Source organism: Acyrthosiphon pisum, chromosome A2 (genome assembly GCF_005508785.2).
Source record: "Acyrthosiphon pisum isolate AL4f chromosome A2, pea_aphid_22Mar2018_4r6ur, whole genome shotgun sequence".
Lineage (NCBI taxonomy): Eukaryota > Metazoa > Arthropoda > Insecta > Hemiptera > Aphididae > Acyrthosiphon > Acyrthosiphon pisum.
The window spans coordinates 75096078-75114164 of NC_042495.1; the positions used below are offsets into that span (position 1 = coordinate 75096078).

The 18087-nt window shown below is 29.4% G+C and overlaps 3 protein-coding genes across 9 annotated transcripts in view; 2 read left to right on the forward strand and 1 right to left on the reverse strand.

The window, feature by feature from the left end:
• Positions 1 to 5265: 5265 nt before the first annotated feature.
• Positions 5266 to 11199, forward strand: LOC100158835 (valine--tRNA ligase). Of its 3 annotated transcripts, none has more exons than XM_008182422.3 (18): positions 5266 to 5504; positions 5745 to 5886; positions 6045 to 6227; positions 6399 to 6526; positions 6635 to 6799; positions 6888 to 7089; positions 7175 to 7463; positions 7535 to 7659; positions 7724 to 7986; positions 8043 to 8127; positions 8186 to 8362; positions 8436 to 8557; positions 9255 to 9511; positions 9710 to 9837; positions 9948 to 10100; positions 10160 to 10360; positions 10433 to 10726; positions 10806 to 11199. In XM_008182422.3, the coding sequence occupies exons 2-18, from the start codon at positions 5770 to 5772 to the stop codon at positions 11025 to 11027; spliced, it is 3111 nt and encodes a 1036-aa protein (XP_008180644.1). In that variant the 5' UTR covers positions 5266 to 5504; positions 5745 to 5769; the 3' UTR covers positions 11028 to 11199. The 3 variants fall into 3 exon arrangements, with proteins under 3 accessions (XP_008180644.1, XP_008180645.1, XP_008180643.1); XM_008182423.3 differs by having other exon boundaries at positions 5266 to 5490; XM_008182421.3 differs by lacking the exon at positions 5266 to 5504 and adding an exon at positions 5536 to 5666.
• A 602-nt stretch (positions 11200 to 11801) lies between these two features.
• LOC100167728 (DENN domain-containing protein 1B) lies at positions 11802 to 16539 on the reverse strand. Of its 3 annotated transcripts, none has more exons than XM_001947918.5 (13): positions 16260 to 16539; positions 15825 to 15983; positions 15625 to 15762; positions 15409 to 15544; positions 15289 to 15342; positions 14768 to 15025; positions 14596 to 14697; positions 14123 to 14350; positions 13828 to 14004; positions 13079 to 13111; positions 12804 to 13024; positions 12627 to 12741; positions 11802 to 12551 (listed from the first exon to the last, which is right to left on the reverse strand). In XM_001947918.5, exons 1-13 carry the CDS (start codon positions 16274 to 16276, stop codon positions 12144 to 12146), a joined length of 2046 nt encoding a protein of 681 aa, XP_001947953.1. In that variant the 5' UTR covers positions 16277 to 16539; the 3' UTR covers positions 11802 to 12143. The 3 variants fall into 3 exon arrangements, with proteins under 3 accessions (XP_001947953.1, XP_016657951.1, XP_008180646.1); XM_016802462.2 differs by lacking the exon at positions 16260 to 16539 and adding an exon at positions 16113 to 16137; XM_008182424.3 differs by lacking the exon at positions 13079 to 13111.
• A 122-nt stretch (positions 16540 to 16661) lies between these two features.
• LOC100160212 (BTB/POZ domain-containing protein 10) overlaps positions 16662 to 18087 on the forward strand; it is a 6355-nt gene continuing 4929 nt past the window's right edge. Inside the window, exons 1-3 of one of the 3 annotated variants that reach the window (XM_001951347.4) lie at positions 16662 to 16967; positions 17034 to 17188; positions 17498 to 17608. In XM_001951347.4, the coding sequence (XP_001951382.1) occupies positions 17082 to 17188; positions 17498 to 17608 (218 nt within the window). In that variant the 5' untranslated portion in view covers positions 16662 to 16967; positions 17034 to 17081. Of the gene's footprint in view, positions 16978 to 17033; positions 17189 to 17497; positions 17609 to 18087 lie in introns of all 3 variants that reach the window. The other 2 variants (XM_008182425.3, XM_016802463.2) reach the window with 2 other exon arrangements.

Below are 18087 nucleotides of genomic sequence, written 5' to 3' on the forward strand. Positions count from 1 at the left end.
AACTTTAAAAGTTAATATAAAAAAAAAATATTAACGTAAATCAGTTTAAAAAAAGTTAACCTATTTATTTTTTTTATCGTATGTAAATCACATAAAGAGTGAATGTGTCTTTCTAGTTTCTAATTTATAAATTATAAAAAATAATTTTATTGAACTTTTATCATAATGAACACTGTATACCATTTTACTTTTACTTTACTATTATTTACTAATTTAAACTATACTCATCTCAAATTAATAATTTAACAAATATATTTTTTATATCGTATAGCAATTGAATGTCATAATACGTGAAGATGAGTACATGACCTCCATATATATTATAAGTTATATAACATTAAAACATAACAATTGTCAATTTGTAATTTAAAATTAATAAAATAAAATGTTCAATTTTTGTATCTAAGAATTGAAAATTTAAAACAAGATTCCACGTAAGTAATTAATTCTGTTACCAAAAAATCTAAAAAATACATTTACACAGTTTATTTTTATAGTCATTTTAAGTACAAATTTGGACAAAATTACATATGAAAAAAACCTAAAATAACTATTTTAGTTATTTTGTTGCGATTGTATAATATTATTCGTGGGTACATGAAACTTCTAAAGTATACTATATTATATATCTATGATAGTATCACGGTTTGTTGTTGATGTATAACGCGTTTTAATTACCTATTGGATATTGTGATATGATTAATTTGGAATTTATTTTAGGTACCTATTATAGGTCAATTTTTTTTAATACCATAGATAAGTATAATATAATATGTCTTATACCTAGACTGACATACCGTCTCCGCTCAGAATCGTTTTTCTTATACAATGATATTATATCATTGAATTCAAATTTAATACCATCCATTATACAGTGACCCACTTGTAACCTACTGTACAGCAGAGCGAAATCCACTTACCCACCTTTTTTTTTATGCATCTTTATTTGAGGACAAATTTACAATAATTTTTTATGAGTCAAAATCATGAAATTTTGCTTATTATTTTAAGTTAGAAATTCCTAAAAATTGTATTTTTATATCCAAGATTTTAAAATTGAATTCAAGATTCCTTAGAAGTTTTTCTACCTTTAACTAAAAACAATGCATACCTACTGGAAAGTCAAGTTAATTATTTATGAGCGTTTGAAGTTCAAATTTTAACGAATTGTACCAGCTGTAATCACTAGATTTTTCTTGGAACGGTTTTCTTAATTGTTGTCCAAAAATGAATAACCGTAGGTACTTGAAATTTATACCAAATGTTTATTTTATCAGTTTCTATACTTACTTGATAACATTTTCAAAATAATTTGACTCAGTCTTGGCAGTTTACCGATTTTTTTTTATTATTATTGTTCAATTCGCTTCAACAACAAATATGTTATTAGCGTATAAAAGTTTTTTTTAAAATTATTTTTATTACTATTTCTATTTCTTGAAATGTTAAATGTTTTACTAAATTAGTTAATTTATTTCTGAGTGTTATTTTAATATATTATTGTGTACACAACAAGTATTATCGTCATCATCGGCAAAAATACACAATTGACAGCTTGTGCAATTTCGACTGTCAGACTTGTGGATCGATGAGCGGGTATTATAGACGCATTATCTATACTTACTTTTACGTAAACAAAATGTGGGGTTCATAGAACAATAGTGTTATAATAATTATTATTTTAGATTCTGAGCCGAGCGATGAATGTATTGATTTTAAAATGATGTGTACCTACGTAAATTTTTAATTCCCTATTCTGTCTGTTCTCACATTTTGGACAAGAAAAATTGTCACCACACTGGTAAACAAAATATACTTTTACGTGGCTAAAACCTTCAACATATTATTTTATTGACATTTCGTATACGTAACCAAAATATTTTTTGTTAATGTTCTTTATGAAAGAAATGGAAATGGAAACAGATGAAACTTGGCCATGACGGCTGCGAGAGCGATGACGACAGTTGGCGACGGAGTTGCTAGTGCGCGATGCAGTGCGCTTGACGGTACTGCAGGCGCTGAAGACGACTGTTGTGCCGGCGACGACGGTGACCAAAGCTCGGAGCGAGCGACGAAGACTATAATATCGGCCGACAGGATCAGACCACTAGACGAAAAAGGGAGAGAATCTGCAGACAACATCGCAACACGCGACTGTCATGATACTCTCCGGGGTTTTCACCCTGGCGTCCCGTCGGGCCCACCGTGGAGTCGCGCACCGCCAAACTCTGGAACGTTTCGTTTCCTCAAGCCCGGCGCTGCTGACGCCCTGTAATTATAGTCATCCGTCACTCACCCACCGTCAGATCTGTGGTCTTCGTCGTCTTCGTGCGGCACTGCAGCAGTCGTCACTGGCACCATCGGAACGGCGTCGATGTCCGCGCCGTTACCGCAAGCCTTCGTCGTTGTGTCGTCGTCACTCTCGGACCGAAGCAGCCGCACGTCCACCGCGCCGCCAGAGGGTCTCGCGTGTCGGCGATCTCGAGCGCCCGACGTCCGCGATCCCGTCACGAGACTTACCACCGATCACCCCAAAAGTGCACTGTCACGTACCTAAACCTCGACCCCACGTCATCGCCTCGCCTTGTCCGCTGCCCTCAGCCAGGGGGGAAACTCTCCGACGGTTTCACAGAAAACGCGTGCGGCCTTGGTGATACCTGTCCAAGCAGCGGACGCGATCCTCGCCGCCGTCCGTCTACGCGGAGCTGCGCGTTTTGCTAGCGTTGCCCTCGGGTCCGGCCAGCCGATTAAGTCTCCAAATCTGTTCTTGACCTCAGCTCCCCTGACTGGTGTGACGAACTCCGCCTCGTCACTGGGCGCTTCCACTGGCGCCTGCGTCGCTGGCACAGCGACCACGTCATCTTTGATCCGTTCAACCGATCGTCGTCCGGTTGATGGGTTTCCGACGAGTCGCCGCCCGCGAACTGGGTCGCATAAAACAACAAGGCCGCCAAATCCGCAACCGTAGGCTCTTCTCGGAAGTTGTCAAATACGCTAAGTTGTGTTTCCAATATATCATACTCGATGTTGTTGATGATATACTTCATGAAATCTTCTACAGTTTTCTCGATTTCTTGAGTTGTTGTTTCGGTATTATGCGATTCAGCCATTTTCACAGGTAAATTGTTCGCGTGTAGGTATAGTCAGAATAAATTGAAAGTGAGCCGATTCCGAATTTTGTTCTAGGCCGTCGCCGTTAATTTAAAACAAACATCGTTTATTAGTAGCCAGAAAGCAAACCATCATATATTATTATTAATCGATCGGCAGCACCGACTGGATTTCGGGCTTAATTGTTTATTTTTCCGAACACCATTATTATTATTATTATTATTATTATTATTATTATTATTATTATTGATATACCATTACTGTACTTACGTTATGACGCTGCAGAGGTATACTCAGTCCTGTAAGGCTGTAAAGTATTTAAGTAAAATTATTTGAGTAATAGTATTCAAATACTTTTTTAAGTATTGAATAACTTTTTAAATACTTTCAGCATGAAATATTTTGAATGGTATTTTAAATACTTTTTTTTGTATTAAATACTTTTTGGTATTGAATACTTTGGTTTTTTATTTCGACATTTTATTTTTATTCGAAATAATTGGTTGAAAAATTATAATTGTCAACTACAATAATAGAATAATAGTTTTATTTAATATACTGTATTTCTGTACGTTAGCCGAAGCCCAAAGGTTTGTGAAAACCAGATTTCTAAAAAAAGTTATTGAATATTGAATAACAATATTCCCTTTAAAACTATTAGATAACTATTAGATTACCTACTACATATGTGTTTATATTACGATAATTAGAAACCTACTTTAAAAACCAAAAGTATTTGAAAAGTATTTGAGTAGTATTTGAAATACTTTACAATTAGCATCTTTTTCCCGTGGCATTAAATAACTATTGAAAAAATCGAAAAATTACCTGTCTAAAGTACCTGTCTAAAGTACCTGTCTAAAGTACCTGTCTAAAGTACCTGTCTAAAGTACCTGTCTAAAGTACACCTTGATCCAATTTTCTAAAAAAGAAAATACTAAATATGTTGAAATCGATGCACTCCTTCTAGTAGACATTTTGTATACAGGTTAAAAAATAAATAAACACCATTGTATAACCACTAAATGTTCAAAATGTTACCTATAGAAAGTTATAACTTATAACTAATAATATCGTAATATAAAAGAATTGTAATTAAATATTAATAATGTCTTAATTAATTATTAATTATAATTTATAGATACTAATTAGCGTTTAAAAATATTTGTTTAATCATTTTCATGTAGTGTGAGTCTGTAGTCTTGCGATTTTTTTCCGGAGGATTTTTATTCCGATTACCATTGTAATTTGGAAATATAGCTGGTACTTGGTATAATATAGTATTGTAGTGTGCCGGTGGCTGGCATTTGTAGGATTCTGGATTGAAATGATATTGTTATAGTTATTATTTATTACTTATTATTATTTATTATACGAATTACGAGTTATTGTTGCAAAGAAAGTTAGAAAAAAAGTTACATATTTTTAATAGGTACCTAGTACCTACCGATTACAATCTACTACCTAAATAAATAATCAACTTGTACTTTAATTTTTATATTTAGTTAAGTTCTATTAATTATAATTTAAACAAATTAAAAGACTTTGATATTAAGATACTATTTTATACAATATACTAATAATTTTTAAACATATAGGATATAGATGAATTAAATAATTCTATAGTGTTGTTGTTATACCTATTATACCTAGTGGCTAGTATTGTAGTATTAGGTGGGTGGGTGGGATCTTTTTTTTAACTGACACTTACATTAAATAATACATTCATCAATATTCCCTTCACAAACAATCTAAAAAATAATTTTTGGGACATTTTCACGGTGGATATTCTTCCTGTTTACCAGTTGATAAGAGTAAAAAACCAACACTATCTATTCTATCACGAACTTAGTTAATAATTAATAGATCTAGGTAAATTCGTGGCTTCTTGGCTCTTGCCCTTAGATCATATACAATGGATAGAGTCATACGAACAATTTATGAAGCCAACATAACTGTAGGACCTCAGTGATATGCGCATGCGCTTTGTCTCTTATCATTAATGTTTGGCGCAAAGTGCTGCAGACGCGCAGTTAAGATAAACAGTCGCGCAAGCGCAGATGTCACAGGTCCTATAGTTCCAATAGTTATGTTGGCTTCAACTCATTTTATACGCGTAATATGCTATGACTCCATCCATTGTATATGATCTAAGCTCTTGCCATAGAGTAATCTTACCCTATAATTCGTGCAAATCGTCTTGTCTACTATGAAACAATAGCAGACTGTCAATAATTATAGCGCTATATCGGCTACAAAAAAAATAAATAGTTTTTGTGATAACTGATAAGTGATTTGTGATTACTTCTTTCAAGTCATTCTTTAGCCCATAGCCAAATATAGCTGCATACCTGCAAGCTGCAAACGGCGTGGTGGCTGGTGAGTCGTGACTCGTGAGTGCCGTTGTTTTATATACTTATCTATTATAGATAAGTATAATAGCCGTGTGCCGTGTGGCAGTGGCACGATCTTTGATAATAGTATTTATTACTTATATTGTGATTTGTGGTCAAATAATCACTACTCAGTACACAGACCGTACTTAAATTACTGAGGTTTTTTACAAGTCTATACACCGATTTATACATCATATTTTAACGTTCTTTACTAAATATTACTGAATACTGTTTTAGTGATAGTAATATTAAATAAATTAACATGGAAGAGCCACCAGTAAAAACAGCCAAGCAATTAGAAAAGGAAGCCAAGAAATTGGCCAAATTGGAAAAGTTCAAACAAAAACAAGATCAGAAACAGAATACACCAAAAGAAGAAGTATGTATTCTAGTTGTAATATGTACTTGACGTTCCTCATAAAATAAACACTAGTTATAGTATTAGGTACATTTTACCTAAGTTAAAATATTGGATTTTTAGGTTAGCTACATGAGATTAATGCTAATTTATAAACAATTTATGTACTTTTATGTTAGAAAAAAGAAAAAAAAGAGCCAGTTAAGAAAGAAAAAGAAGTAGCAGTGTATGATCAGGATACTAAACCTGGTGAAAAGAAAGATGTTTCATGCCCTATGCCTGATTCATATAGCCCAGCATATGTTGAAGCTGCATGGTATAGCTGGTGGGAAAAAGAAGGATTTTTCAAACCAGAATATGGGGTAAACATCAGTCATAAAATCATAATCATAGTTACCTATTGTTTTTATAAAATACATTTTCTATAGATACATGATAGAAAATATTTCTCAGCTTATAATAACTTTTATTTATATCAGTGTTCTTAAATCATCAAGTTTATTTTTACTATTTATATCTATTTTACATTTTAGAAAAAAAATGTATTGGAAGATAACCCCAAAGGAAAATTTATTATGATTATTCCTCCTCCTAATGTGACGGGATCTTTACATTTGGGTCATGCTCTCACTAACGCAGTGGAAGATGCAATTACTCGATGGTAAATATTTCTTAATTATTTCTATATTTATTTATTTATTTATTTTTAATTTTAATTTATAATTATGAAAGATATTTAAAGTATCATTTTGTTTTAAACAACAACTAGGAATCGAATGAATGGTAAAACTACTTTATGGAATCCTGGCTGTGACCATGCAGGAATTGCAACTCAAGTAGTAGTTGAAAAAAAATTGTGGCGTGAAGAAAATAAAAATAGACATGATATTGGTCGTGAAAAGTTTATTGAAAAAATATGGGAGTGGAAAAAAGAGTAAATATTAAATAAATAAATACATTTAAAGCATTGACTTTAAATTCTAATATTGTAGACCATTTCATAAAGTATGATTATATCTTAGGAAAGGTGATCGTATATATACTCAACTGAAGTTGTTAGGATCTTCATTGGATTGGGACCGTGCATGTTTCACTATGGACCCTAAACTCAGTCATGCAGTCACAGAAGCTTTTATACGTTTACATGAAAATGGTGATATATATAGAAGCAACCGTCTTGTAAATTGGTCATGTGCTTTAAAAAGTGCTATTTCTGATATTGAGGTTAATTCATATTTGTAATACAAGTTTAGAATTATTTTTTATTAAAAATATAATTTTTTTAACATAAATTCTTAATGATTAATAGGTAGACAAAATTGAATTGCCTGGTCGAACCTTCCTGTCCATACCAGGTTATAAAGAAAAAGTTGAATTTGGTATTCTTGTATCATTTGCTTATAAAGTCGTAGGAGAAGATGAAACAATTGTTGTAGCTACCACTAGAATTGAAACCATGTTGGGAGATACAGCTGTAGCTGTTCATCCATCTGATCCTAGGTATAGACACTTGCATGGTAAATATGTGCAACATCCATTTTGTGACAGGATACTGCCAATAGTTTGTGACAATTTTGTTGAAAAAGATTTTGGAACAGGTGAGTTTTCCAAAAATTATGTATTTTAATAACAATACAACATTACAATATTTAATAATAATGTATTTAAGGTGCGGTAAAAATTACTCCGGCTCATGATCCTAATGACTATGAAGTTGGTAAACGTCGTAACTTACCATTTATAACAATATTTAATGATGATGGTGTAATTATAGGTGATTGTACTGAATTTAATGTAAGTATTTTATTTGATATAATACTTGTCAACTTTAAAATTTAACTATTTTTTAATACTGAAGGGAATGAAACGATTTGAAGCACGTAAAGCTGTTTTACAAGCATTGAAAAAAAAAAACCTTTATTGTGAAACAGTTGACAATCCAATGGTTGTGCCTATTTGTAGTCGTTCCAAAGATGTTGTTGAACCACTAATTAAACCACAATGGTATATTCGTTGTGACCAAATGGCTAAACAAGCATCAGAAGTTGTCAAAAATGGTGAACTCATGATTATACCGTCTCAACACAACAAAACTTGGTTTCATTGGATGGATAATATTAGGTAATTATTAATTATTATTAAGTGAAGATCATATAAATAATATTGTGGTTTCTTAGGGACTGGTGTATATCAAGACAACTTTGGTGGGGTCATAGAATTCCTGCATATTTTGTTACTATTGATAATCAACCTCTAAGTTCTGTAAGTACAAAAATGATAAAACATTCTTTTTCCTAAATTTATAAACAAATCATTTTAGATTAATGAGGATGATTGTTGGGTAAGTGCATATTCAGAAGAAGAAGCTTTACAAAAAGCAGTAAAAAAATTCAATGTCCCAAAAGAAAAAATTACTCTTCGACAAGATGAAGATGTTTTAGACACTTGGTTTTCTTCAGCTCTGTTTCCATTTTCTATATTTGGATGGCCTGATCAAGTAATACATTTGAATTCAATTAAGACATTAATATAAATACAACTAATAAGTATTATTTCTTTATTATTTTAAGACAGATGATTTAAAGATGTTTTTCCCCGGCACTCTATTAGAAACTGGTTATGATATCTTATTCTTTTGGGTAGCTCGCATGGTTTTCTTCTCCCAGCGTTTAATGGGTTGTTTACCATTTAAGTAAGTTAAAGTTTTATTAACTATTTACTTAAAGTAATTATTAATTTTATTACGTTAGAAATTTAAAAATAATATATTACTGATAATGTTAAACTGAATCATTATATAAAAATGAAAAATATAATTATGAGTTTTCTTTATTATGTTTATTTTTTCATATTAAGCAATTACAGCTCAAAAGTAGATGATAGTTTAGATTTTACTTTTAATTGGAAGTCTATAAAACAAATGTTATTTTTGTATAATGATGGTTTTAAGTTTATCTCAAACTGTAGTAATGAGTGTATTAAGACGTTCATTGTGGATCACGCCAAATGGTGTCATTTTACATAGCTCGCATATGCTGAATGACGCCAATTGGCGTCATTCCCCTTGTTATTAAATGCACTATAATTTAGTCAGCGTTACGATTAAATTTTTTGTTTTTCGTCAGCGTCTTCTATAAGCATTTTTCCTAAACAAGTGCAAACCATACAATGATATTTTAATTTTTCAATTTTTAGGAATTTTTTTTTAAAACTACAATTTTTTCAGCGTCATGCTTAAGTACACACTAAATATCTTCCACAGTGAACGTGTTAACAGACTGTATAATATTATGCAATTGTATTGGATTGTGATCTTTGACTCTTGAGTTGGGTTGTTAACTTTTAGGTAACTTTTAATAAATTAAAATATTTTTTAATGTTTATACTAGGAAAATCTTCTTACATTCCATTGTACGTGATGCACATGGCCGTAAAATGAGCAAGTCATTGGGTAATGTCGTTGATCCCATAGATGTTATTAAAGGTATATCATTAGAGAATTTAAATAAACAACTTGCTGACAGTAACTTGGATCCGAAAGAAATAGAAAAAGCTAAAGCAGGACAGAAGCAAGACTACCCTAATGGAATCCCAGAATGTGGAACAGATGCATTACGGTTTGCTTTATGTTCATACATGTCTCAAGGTATATATATTATAGTTACCAAACAGTATTGGTCAAATGAGGCGAAAGAGTGGGCTCCCCTTAAATATTATCTTTAATAATCAAAAAGTGCATGTTAAAAATCGGCTATAACCCCCCCCCCCCCCCTAAATATTTGATTCATATTATTGTGTTATAAGATGTTTATGAACCCAGCTTAACTATATTGTTGATTTACAGGACATGATATAAATTTGAGTATTCTCCGTGTTCAAGGTTATCGTTTTTTCTGTAACAAACTTTGGAATGCCATTAAGTTTGCACTCATGTACTTCAAAAAAGAATTTGTACCTTCCCCGTTATCAGAAGTAACTAATTAAAATATTTTAATTTGTAATGAATTTAAAATATATATTATATTGATATTGAAAAAACAAAAACATCAAGTAAAATGAATTTAATTAGACATTTTTAATAGATTGTGAACTTAAATAACATGGATACGTGGATTTTGAGTCGCTTATCATTAGCTGTAGAAACATGTAATACTTCATTTGAAAACTATGAACTCAATGGTGCAACGACTGCATGCTATAATTTTTGGTTATATGATTTATGTGATGTGTACTTGGTAATTTAAATAATATATTTAAATTTTAACTGAAGTAATGTTGTGAATATAAATTTTAGGAATCACTCAAACCAGTATTCGCCTCTAATGATATAGACAAGATTGAAACCGTTCAAAATATATTATTCTACTGTTTGGATACAGGATTGAGATTATTATCACCATTTATGCCATTCATTACTGAAGAACTTTACCAAAGATTGCCACACTCTGATATTACTAGATATCCTAGTATATCTGTTGCTTTGTATCCAGAAACAGTAAGAACAATCAAATAAGTTGTAGTTTGATTTACAATTAATAATAAATTATCCTTATTCAAATTTATTTAGATAAAATATTTTTGGCGGGATTTAAAAACTGAAAATGAATTTGAAATTGTTCAGAAAATTGTTCATAGCATTAGATCAGCATTATCAGATTATAATGTTCCTAAAAGTTCAAAAACTGAAACATATATTAATTGTTCTGATGAAGGTACATTACAAATTGTAACTAAATTTAAATTAGAGATTGCTACTTTTGCCAATTGTAGTAAAGTGGAACTTGCAAATGCGTCTTCTATACCAATTGGATGTGCTATTCTGCCTATATCTGATAAATGCCAAGTGCATCTTTTATTGAAGGTTAGTAGTTTTACAATTAGTTTACTATAAATAATTACTCTAAATCTTATTTTATACATTAAAATTATGTATTATCTAGGGCTTGATTGATACATCCAAGGAAATAGAAAAGTTGAAAAAAAAGAGTGACCTATTAACTCAAACTGTAGAGAAACTAAATAAAGCAATGAGTGTACCAGATTATGAAACAAAAGTTCCCGAAGACGTGAGAAATGCAAATAAGGACAAACTTAAGCAGTCACAAGACGAATTAGATAGACTCACTGAAGCAATTGGAGTACTGAAAATAATGGATTCATAATGTTCATAATGATGAATAATAGACGTTTGGGATTGAAAAATGTTTCTATTTCATTTAAAATTTTTTTTTAAATTTTGTGTCCTTAAGGTGTCTATGGTTACATTTAACTTAAATATTTGAGTACATTCTTTATTCAGAAAAATAATAAAAAAGAAAATATTAAAATATTAAACTTTTTATTTGATTTACTTATCGGCTTTCGCAATATCCTAAATTTCACAGACAAAGCATTAAAATTATCAATATTTTTTTGAAATAATCATTCCTAGTTTAACTGGTATAGTGCTATACACTACTAATACTTATTGTTATACGATTTGCTGTTTTTTTTCACAATCTTACACTACTATCTAAATAAATTTTTCCAGTAAATTTTAAAAAAAAAACAATTTTTTTTTATTTTTTTAATTGATTATCTTCTTTATTAATATTGTATATTAGTGAAAACTATATTATTGCATACTGATTGAATAAAACTTAAATTTATTGGTTTTTATAAACTTATTCATTTCCCATGTATGCTTCAACTCAGCAATAATGTATTATAAAAGAATCTTCAAATTATAAGATATTCAAACAGTTTGATATTTGAGAAAAATTTAAGGTATAATTTAAATAATTAACACTATAAGTACTATTAATTTCAGAATAGTATGGCATCTGATTTATTTTTTCTTCTGGTTTGTGAAAAAGTATGTTAGATAGTTTAAATGACCTATCTTCACTTAATATAATATATCAATAGCAAATCAAAATGATGATAAATTATTGCACTTTTTTTATATATATTTTTATTTGTTTTATTTAATTTTCTATCAACAAAAAAATAATGAACGATAAACAAACATACAATTTTTACCATGTATAACACGTAATATATGACTACATTTATGAGCGTTAAACAATCTAAATCAGACAACATTCTGGTCCATTTGTTAATATTTGGTGTAACAATAATATATGAGTATATAAAAAAATGTTGATAAAATGTAAACATGGACAATGTTGTAATATATTAATTATAAGTGGTAACCACTAACTTAAAAGTAGTGTGATTGCAAAATAAAATGTTTTTTTATCACAAGTATTATAATATTATAAACTAGGTTTGTAATTTTATTCAAATTTGGTCCAATTTGATTTAAAATTTGGTGGTTTGGGTGGTAATGGTGGTACAGGTGGTTGACTTGTTGACATGGATGGGCCTGGTTGATCAGTACAACTTAACAAATCAAAGTTTAATCCATATTCGTTAAGGAGGTCATTATTATTTTTGGTTTCTAATTGAGTTTTATTTAATGGAACAAAATACTGATACAGTGGATTACTAAGACCTACTCCTGGTACCAAACCATGACTGTTAGTTGGACTATTTAAAGGATCAAAATCATCTATACTAGAAGTTGAATCCAATCGAATCAGATCTTTAGTTTCCATTGGACTCTCGCTTGGCATAGACCCAAAGGAAGAGTTGATTAAATCATCATTGATGATGAAGTTTGATTTGACTGAATCATCCCAGGACTGAATACAAAATATTTCATTCATAATTAGAATTAATAATCAAAAAGTAGAAACCATTAAATTATTTAAACTTACTGATGTATACTTTCGTGGATCATCATTATCACAAGTTCTGAATATAACTTCTTTTAAATCTTCCATTAAATTCAAGTTAATTTGTGGTAGCGGTGAAATCGAAGAGTCTTTGAAACTATGAAAAACAAAAATTTCTATTTGATAAAACTGTAATAATAGCAATAAATATCCACTTACTTTTGTGATGTAGTTAATTTTTGTAATCCGTTGGCAGTTTCTTTACGATAACTAGCAGATGCTGTTGTATGTGACCATGATTGTCTCTTCTGCATAGAAGGAGAGTTTGGTGCAGAATTTGGATGGGTACCAATTTTAGTTCGAGGATTTTTATTTGGAGCGTTGAATTTTGATCTAATGTCTTTGTAAGCCAACCGAAAATCTTTTCCACGTTCTTTAACCTAAAAACGTATCATATAATATAAAGGTTTTATTTTTACATGAAAATAATTTACCGTTTTTACAGCATTTCTTACTGTAGGATTAGCCTGAAAATTAACAATAAAATGTAATAATCTGATTAATTTAATGATTTATAATAAAACCAAAAATTAAACTATGCAAAAATTTGTTTATAAGTATTCATATTCTATACAGTATACAAAAATCTACGATAATTCTGTAACCAACTAAGTCTAATAAGGTTTTAAATAAAATTAGATACAACCGGGAACACTTTTAGTATGTAAAATTTTAAATTTTAATTAATCAAAAATCATGTTTTTGGATAAGAATATTTTATGTTATTAAAAATAAAATTTTAACTATTAATATTCAACAACAATTAATAAATAAGTAAGTAAGTACCACATACAAAGCAATGAACCCAATTCATAAAAAATCTTATTCTGATTATGTTCTTTTCAGCCCAATTAAAACCAAAATAAAGATAAAAATATTTTATTTTATACAGATTTTAATTATAAATGATAATTTGTTTATACCTACATTAGTATTTTAAATTTTTATATAATTTACTATTTTAATGTTTTTTTTTGCATAATATTTAAAAATAAGTTAAATGGTTTTTATTTTTAATATTAATTGACAATTGTACACTATATATAATTTGTAAATTATAAATAATTAATTATTAATTAATAATACAATTATGTTCTTTATGTACAACAAGATAGTAGGTAAATTATAAAAACTACAATGTATAAAATCCTCAATTAAGCAAAACTTAAAACTACTAACTTACCGCATTTTTAACAGTTTTAAATAATGCAGTTCCTTCACGTTTCATAGTGAATGTCCAATCTTTATACTGATGCTTTAATCTATTACTAGATTTCTCGTGGTAGTTGCAAACTTCCATTTCAAATTCATCAGAAAAACCAAGTCCTGCATTTAACATTTCTAATCGTTCCTCTATAAACTATGTACAAAACAATTAATTTTGTGACAGTTATATACTTTAAGTATTAAACTACTAAGTACTAATGTTAATTTCATAAAAAAACTATCTTTACCTAAAATATATATAATGATTATACCTGTTGAAAAATCTGCAATTCCAACATTTTTTTTAAAAATGGTTGCATATTTGCTGATCTAGACTCAATAAATGCTTCTTTATTAAATGTTATACGTTCTCCTTGGTGAAATTTTAATGCATCTCTATAGCCACCAATTAACTTAACTAAAGCACGTAAAAATGCTCTAGAAACACCATCGCCTAACAGTGTACCTTTATTACGTAACTGTCGTCTTAAAGTTGATACCTAAAATAAAAATAAAATAGGTCTCCAATGCTCATAAAAATTGGATAATGAATTACATTTGTTGTAATACTGAATTCAATATCAATGGTAAACCATAATATTTGAAAGTTCAAAGTAATATACAGATTGATTAAAGCATTGACACACATTAGTCACACCTATTGAAGCTGCCTAGATTACTTTTGTATATGAGTTATATGACAAAGTAATGAGTCTAGTAGTAATATTAATAAATATTTACTGACCACATCTGTTGGAAGATTTTCTAAATCATCAAATGGAGTTTCTATAGTATTATTATCTGCATCTAAAATAACAACATCTCCCAAGTCATTACGCTGCAAACTCTAAAAAATAACAATAAAAAATAGTAATAAATATGACAAAAACTTAAGTTAAATGATGAAAAATAGTTACTTGGAATAATGAGTGAGGTAAACCGATCAAGTATGGCATTGGTGCTAATAAGTAATCAATAAGTGACTGAGGCAATACTGGTATAAATATGTGTTGCCAATTCATTGGATATAGAACTGCATTAGCAGATTGAACACAGGCACTCAATCTGTATAGTTTTTTGGAAGTAAAAATAATACGGCGCTCAAATAACATAGATGCAAATATAATAATCATATTTTGGCAATCGACTGCACTGTAATATTCTGTCAAATTTCTCTAAAACAAAATTTCAAATATCAATCATCATTTGAAATGCAGATTTTTTAGTATAAAATAATTAATGTTTTAATGATTTTTTTTTTTTAATTAAATTAAGATATATGGATCTACACATTATAATAAATAAGTACATAATGCACTTAATGGTTACTTAAACCATTGCTCAATAATATTTTTTATTGAATAATTAAAAACATAAATTATTATTAAAATTGTTTAGAATTCTGTACCTAGTTCAATTAAAAGAACAAACTACTTACATTTTCTGGAATGCTTGGTAACTGGAATTGAATTGGCGACTGACAAACAAATAACTATAAGAAAATATAATAAGAAAATATTTTTTAATTTTTGCTAAAAATGCATAATAAATTAATTACCTCTTCACCGCTATCACTATTAATTTTTAAATCAAGTCCTTTGATTGGTAGTTTACTGTTATATACAGATTCCAAAAATGGCCATAGATCTTTAGAATTATTACTATTTGTGAGATTAGATATACAATTTAATAATCTAAAACAGAAACAAGTATAATATAATTCCATTAACCGTACAAAATAAATAAATATCTGTAAATATAAAATAATTTTTACTTATAAAATGATTCATGCCAAGGAAGATAACTGAGAACAACTAAAGCTGTCTCAGATTTAGGATCATGTCTACAAAATCCAAAAATCCACTTCGATTCAGCATTGGTCAGTACAAATGAGTAGTGCTGAATCATGGTTCTAAACATTCAAATTATTAGAATAAGGCAATAGGAATATTGTAAGTTAATATTTAACACTACCTGTCAAAATCACAAGGATAAGCAAAATTAGGTACAGTCTCAAGCAGTTCGTCTTTTCTATAGTGTTCTGGAAACTTTTGGAGAATCCATGGTACTGTAATTTCCTTACTTGGACCAGCTACTTCACAGAAGCACTCAAATAATCGAACAACGTCATTCCTAATATAATACAATGAAGATTAATATGCATACTATTGAATTCATCAATTATAAACATTGGCCACTTGTAACACATGTAATTCAATATAAATCAAATACTGTTTAGGCAAAAAAATATTAAATACCTACTATATTATGCTACTATAATTTATGTACACTTTACAATATTACAATTGTTTAAAAATATTAAGCCACTAGAGAGAGAGTAGAGACTAATAAACAGTATCATTATATCAATGACAGAACAATTAATTCAATGGAATTGTAACTGCTCACCTTATCCGTGACCCCATTCCATCAAAGCTGTTATGAATCGACAAACAAACATATAAATATTCTCTGGTAAATAAAAATTTAACTTTTAGAAAAACATCCACGACATTATGCACACGTCTTTAACGACTAACAGTTAAACGAATTCACGACTACATTGATTTTAAAATGGTCCGACTCTTTTAATTTTAGATAAGCTGGTGTTGGGCTGATGAGACGATGAGTAATGAGTATTTACTATTGAGTAAAGGAACTCAAAAACCCAAGTTTCATTTCAAACCAGAGATAACACATCTATCTAATAATCTAATCCATCCCCCACTGCTTCGCTCACATATATAATATTATGTTAATACTGTCACACAACACTGATTCATGTTTTTATTTATTTTTGTCCTTCTGAAAATAATGATAACACAATCTAAATAAAAGTACGCAAAAAACAAAACATTCCAGTAATAAATATATTAAGTTTTTTGAAAGTTCGAAATATAGAAGTGGCCACATTGTTGATAGCTTAGTACCGCCTGTTAATTCGTGTTAACAGAAATTAATTTCAACTATTGCATTAGCAAGTCGAAAGTTGTTCAGCAATCAGCATTTGTTGTCGTTTACAGAAGGTTAGGTAGTAAATAGTGTTGTAGGTGCTAGGTGTACCTTGTGTGTACAACGACGTTGGATATTTTAACAGTGGTTGGTGCCTATTCATGGGTAAAATAATGTATGCTCGTGATGTTATATATTTTTATTAAGTTTATTTTTTTTGTCCAAATCTAGATTGTTGTACCTGTTATTAAACTTATTTGTTTTTATCCAGCCTGGGCCATGTCTAAAGACGGCCGTCACAACTACGATCGTGATACAAGTAGTGACACAGAAGATTATCAAGATACCGAGGACCATAGGCGTCGTGTGTTCAAAACAAGGCTTAGGTAATTTTGTCAAACTTAGCACTATTTGGTTTTGCCATTTGTATTATGATAAAGGTACACAAAGTAAATTGTAACTTGATCGTAAGCTATTGTTTCACATTATATTTGTTCTTTGACATCAAAGACATAACATTATGATAAATGTTATAATAATGAATTATAAACTAAAGACTAGTTTAAAATGGTCGTTTTACAAATAAGGAAATAACATAGTTTAGAATTTAGAATTTCGTAATAATACAGTGATATTATAAATTATAATAAGTATTTTTTGTTTTAGTATTTTTAGTATTTATATTTATATTGCAGTTATGGAAGTTCCTTAAAACCCAAATCGTGTTTGGTACAGCGTCATTCAACTGGTAACCAGTTGGCTCTGACACCAATCAATAAACAACAAACAACTTCAATGAGAAATAGGTAAATTGGAAAAAATTTAAACAAACAATAAAATAAATAATATATTTTTAATTTTAAACTATTAAAATAAATTTTTATATCTACATAATTCATGACATTAGAATTAGGTTTGTTCAAGCAAACCTAAAAGAGCAGAAACCAACACAATTAGTTCAGGATTGTTGGACTATGATTTTAGATATAATGATTAGAATTAATAATCATAACTAGTTAATATATCCGAGATTAAAATAATTATATCCTTAAAAATTAAAATTAATTTATGCTATTTTAAGGGGGCTGCAGCAGGTTTTGTTAAAAATCAAAACTAATGTAGGTTTGACCAATCTAAACATTAATTTTGTTTGTTATAATGTTTTTCAATATATTTAAATTCCATATCATAAAATAAAACTTAAGGGGGCTGGAGGGGGCTCCAGTCAATGAAAAAAATGTGACTTTTAGACCAATAAGCTGGACAAAACTGGAAGAATTTGGTT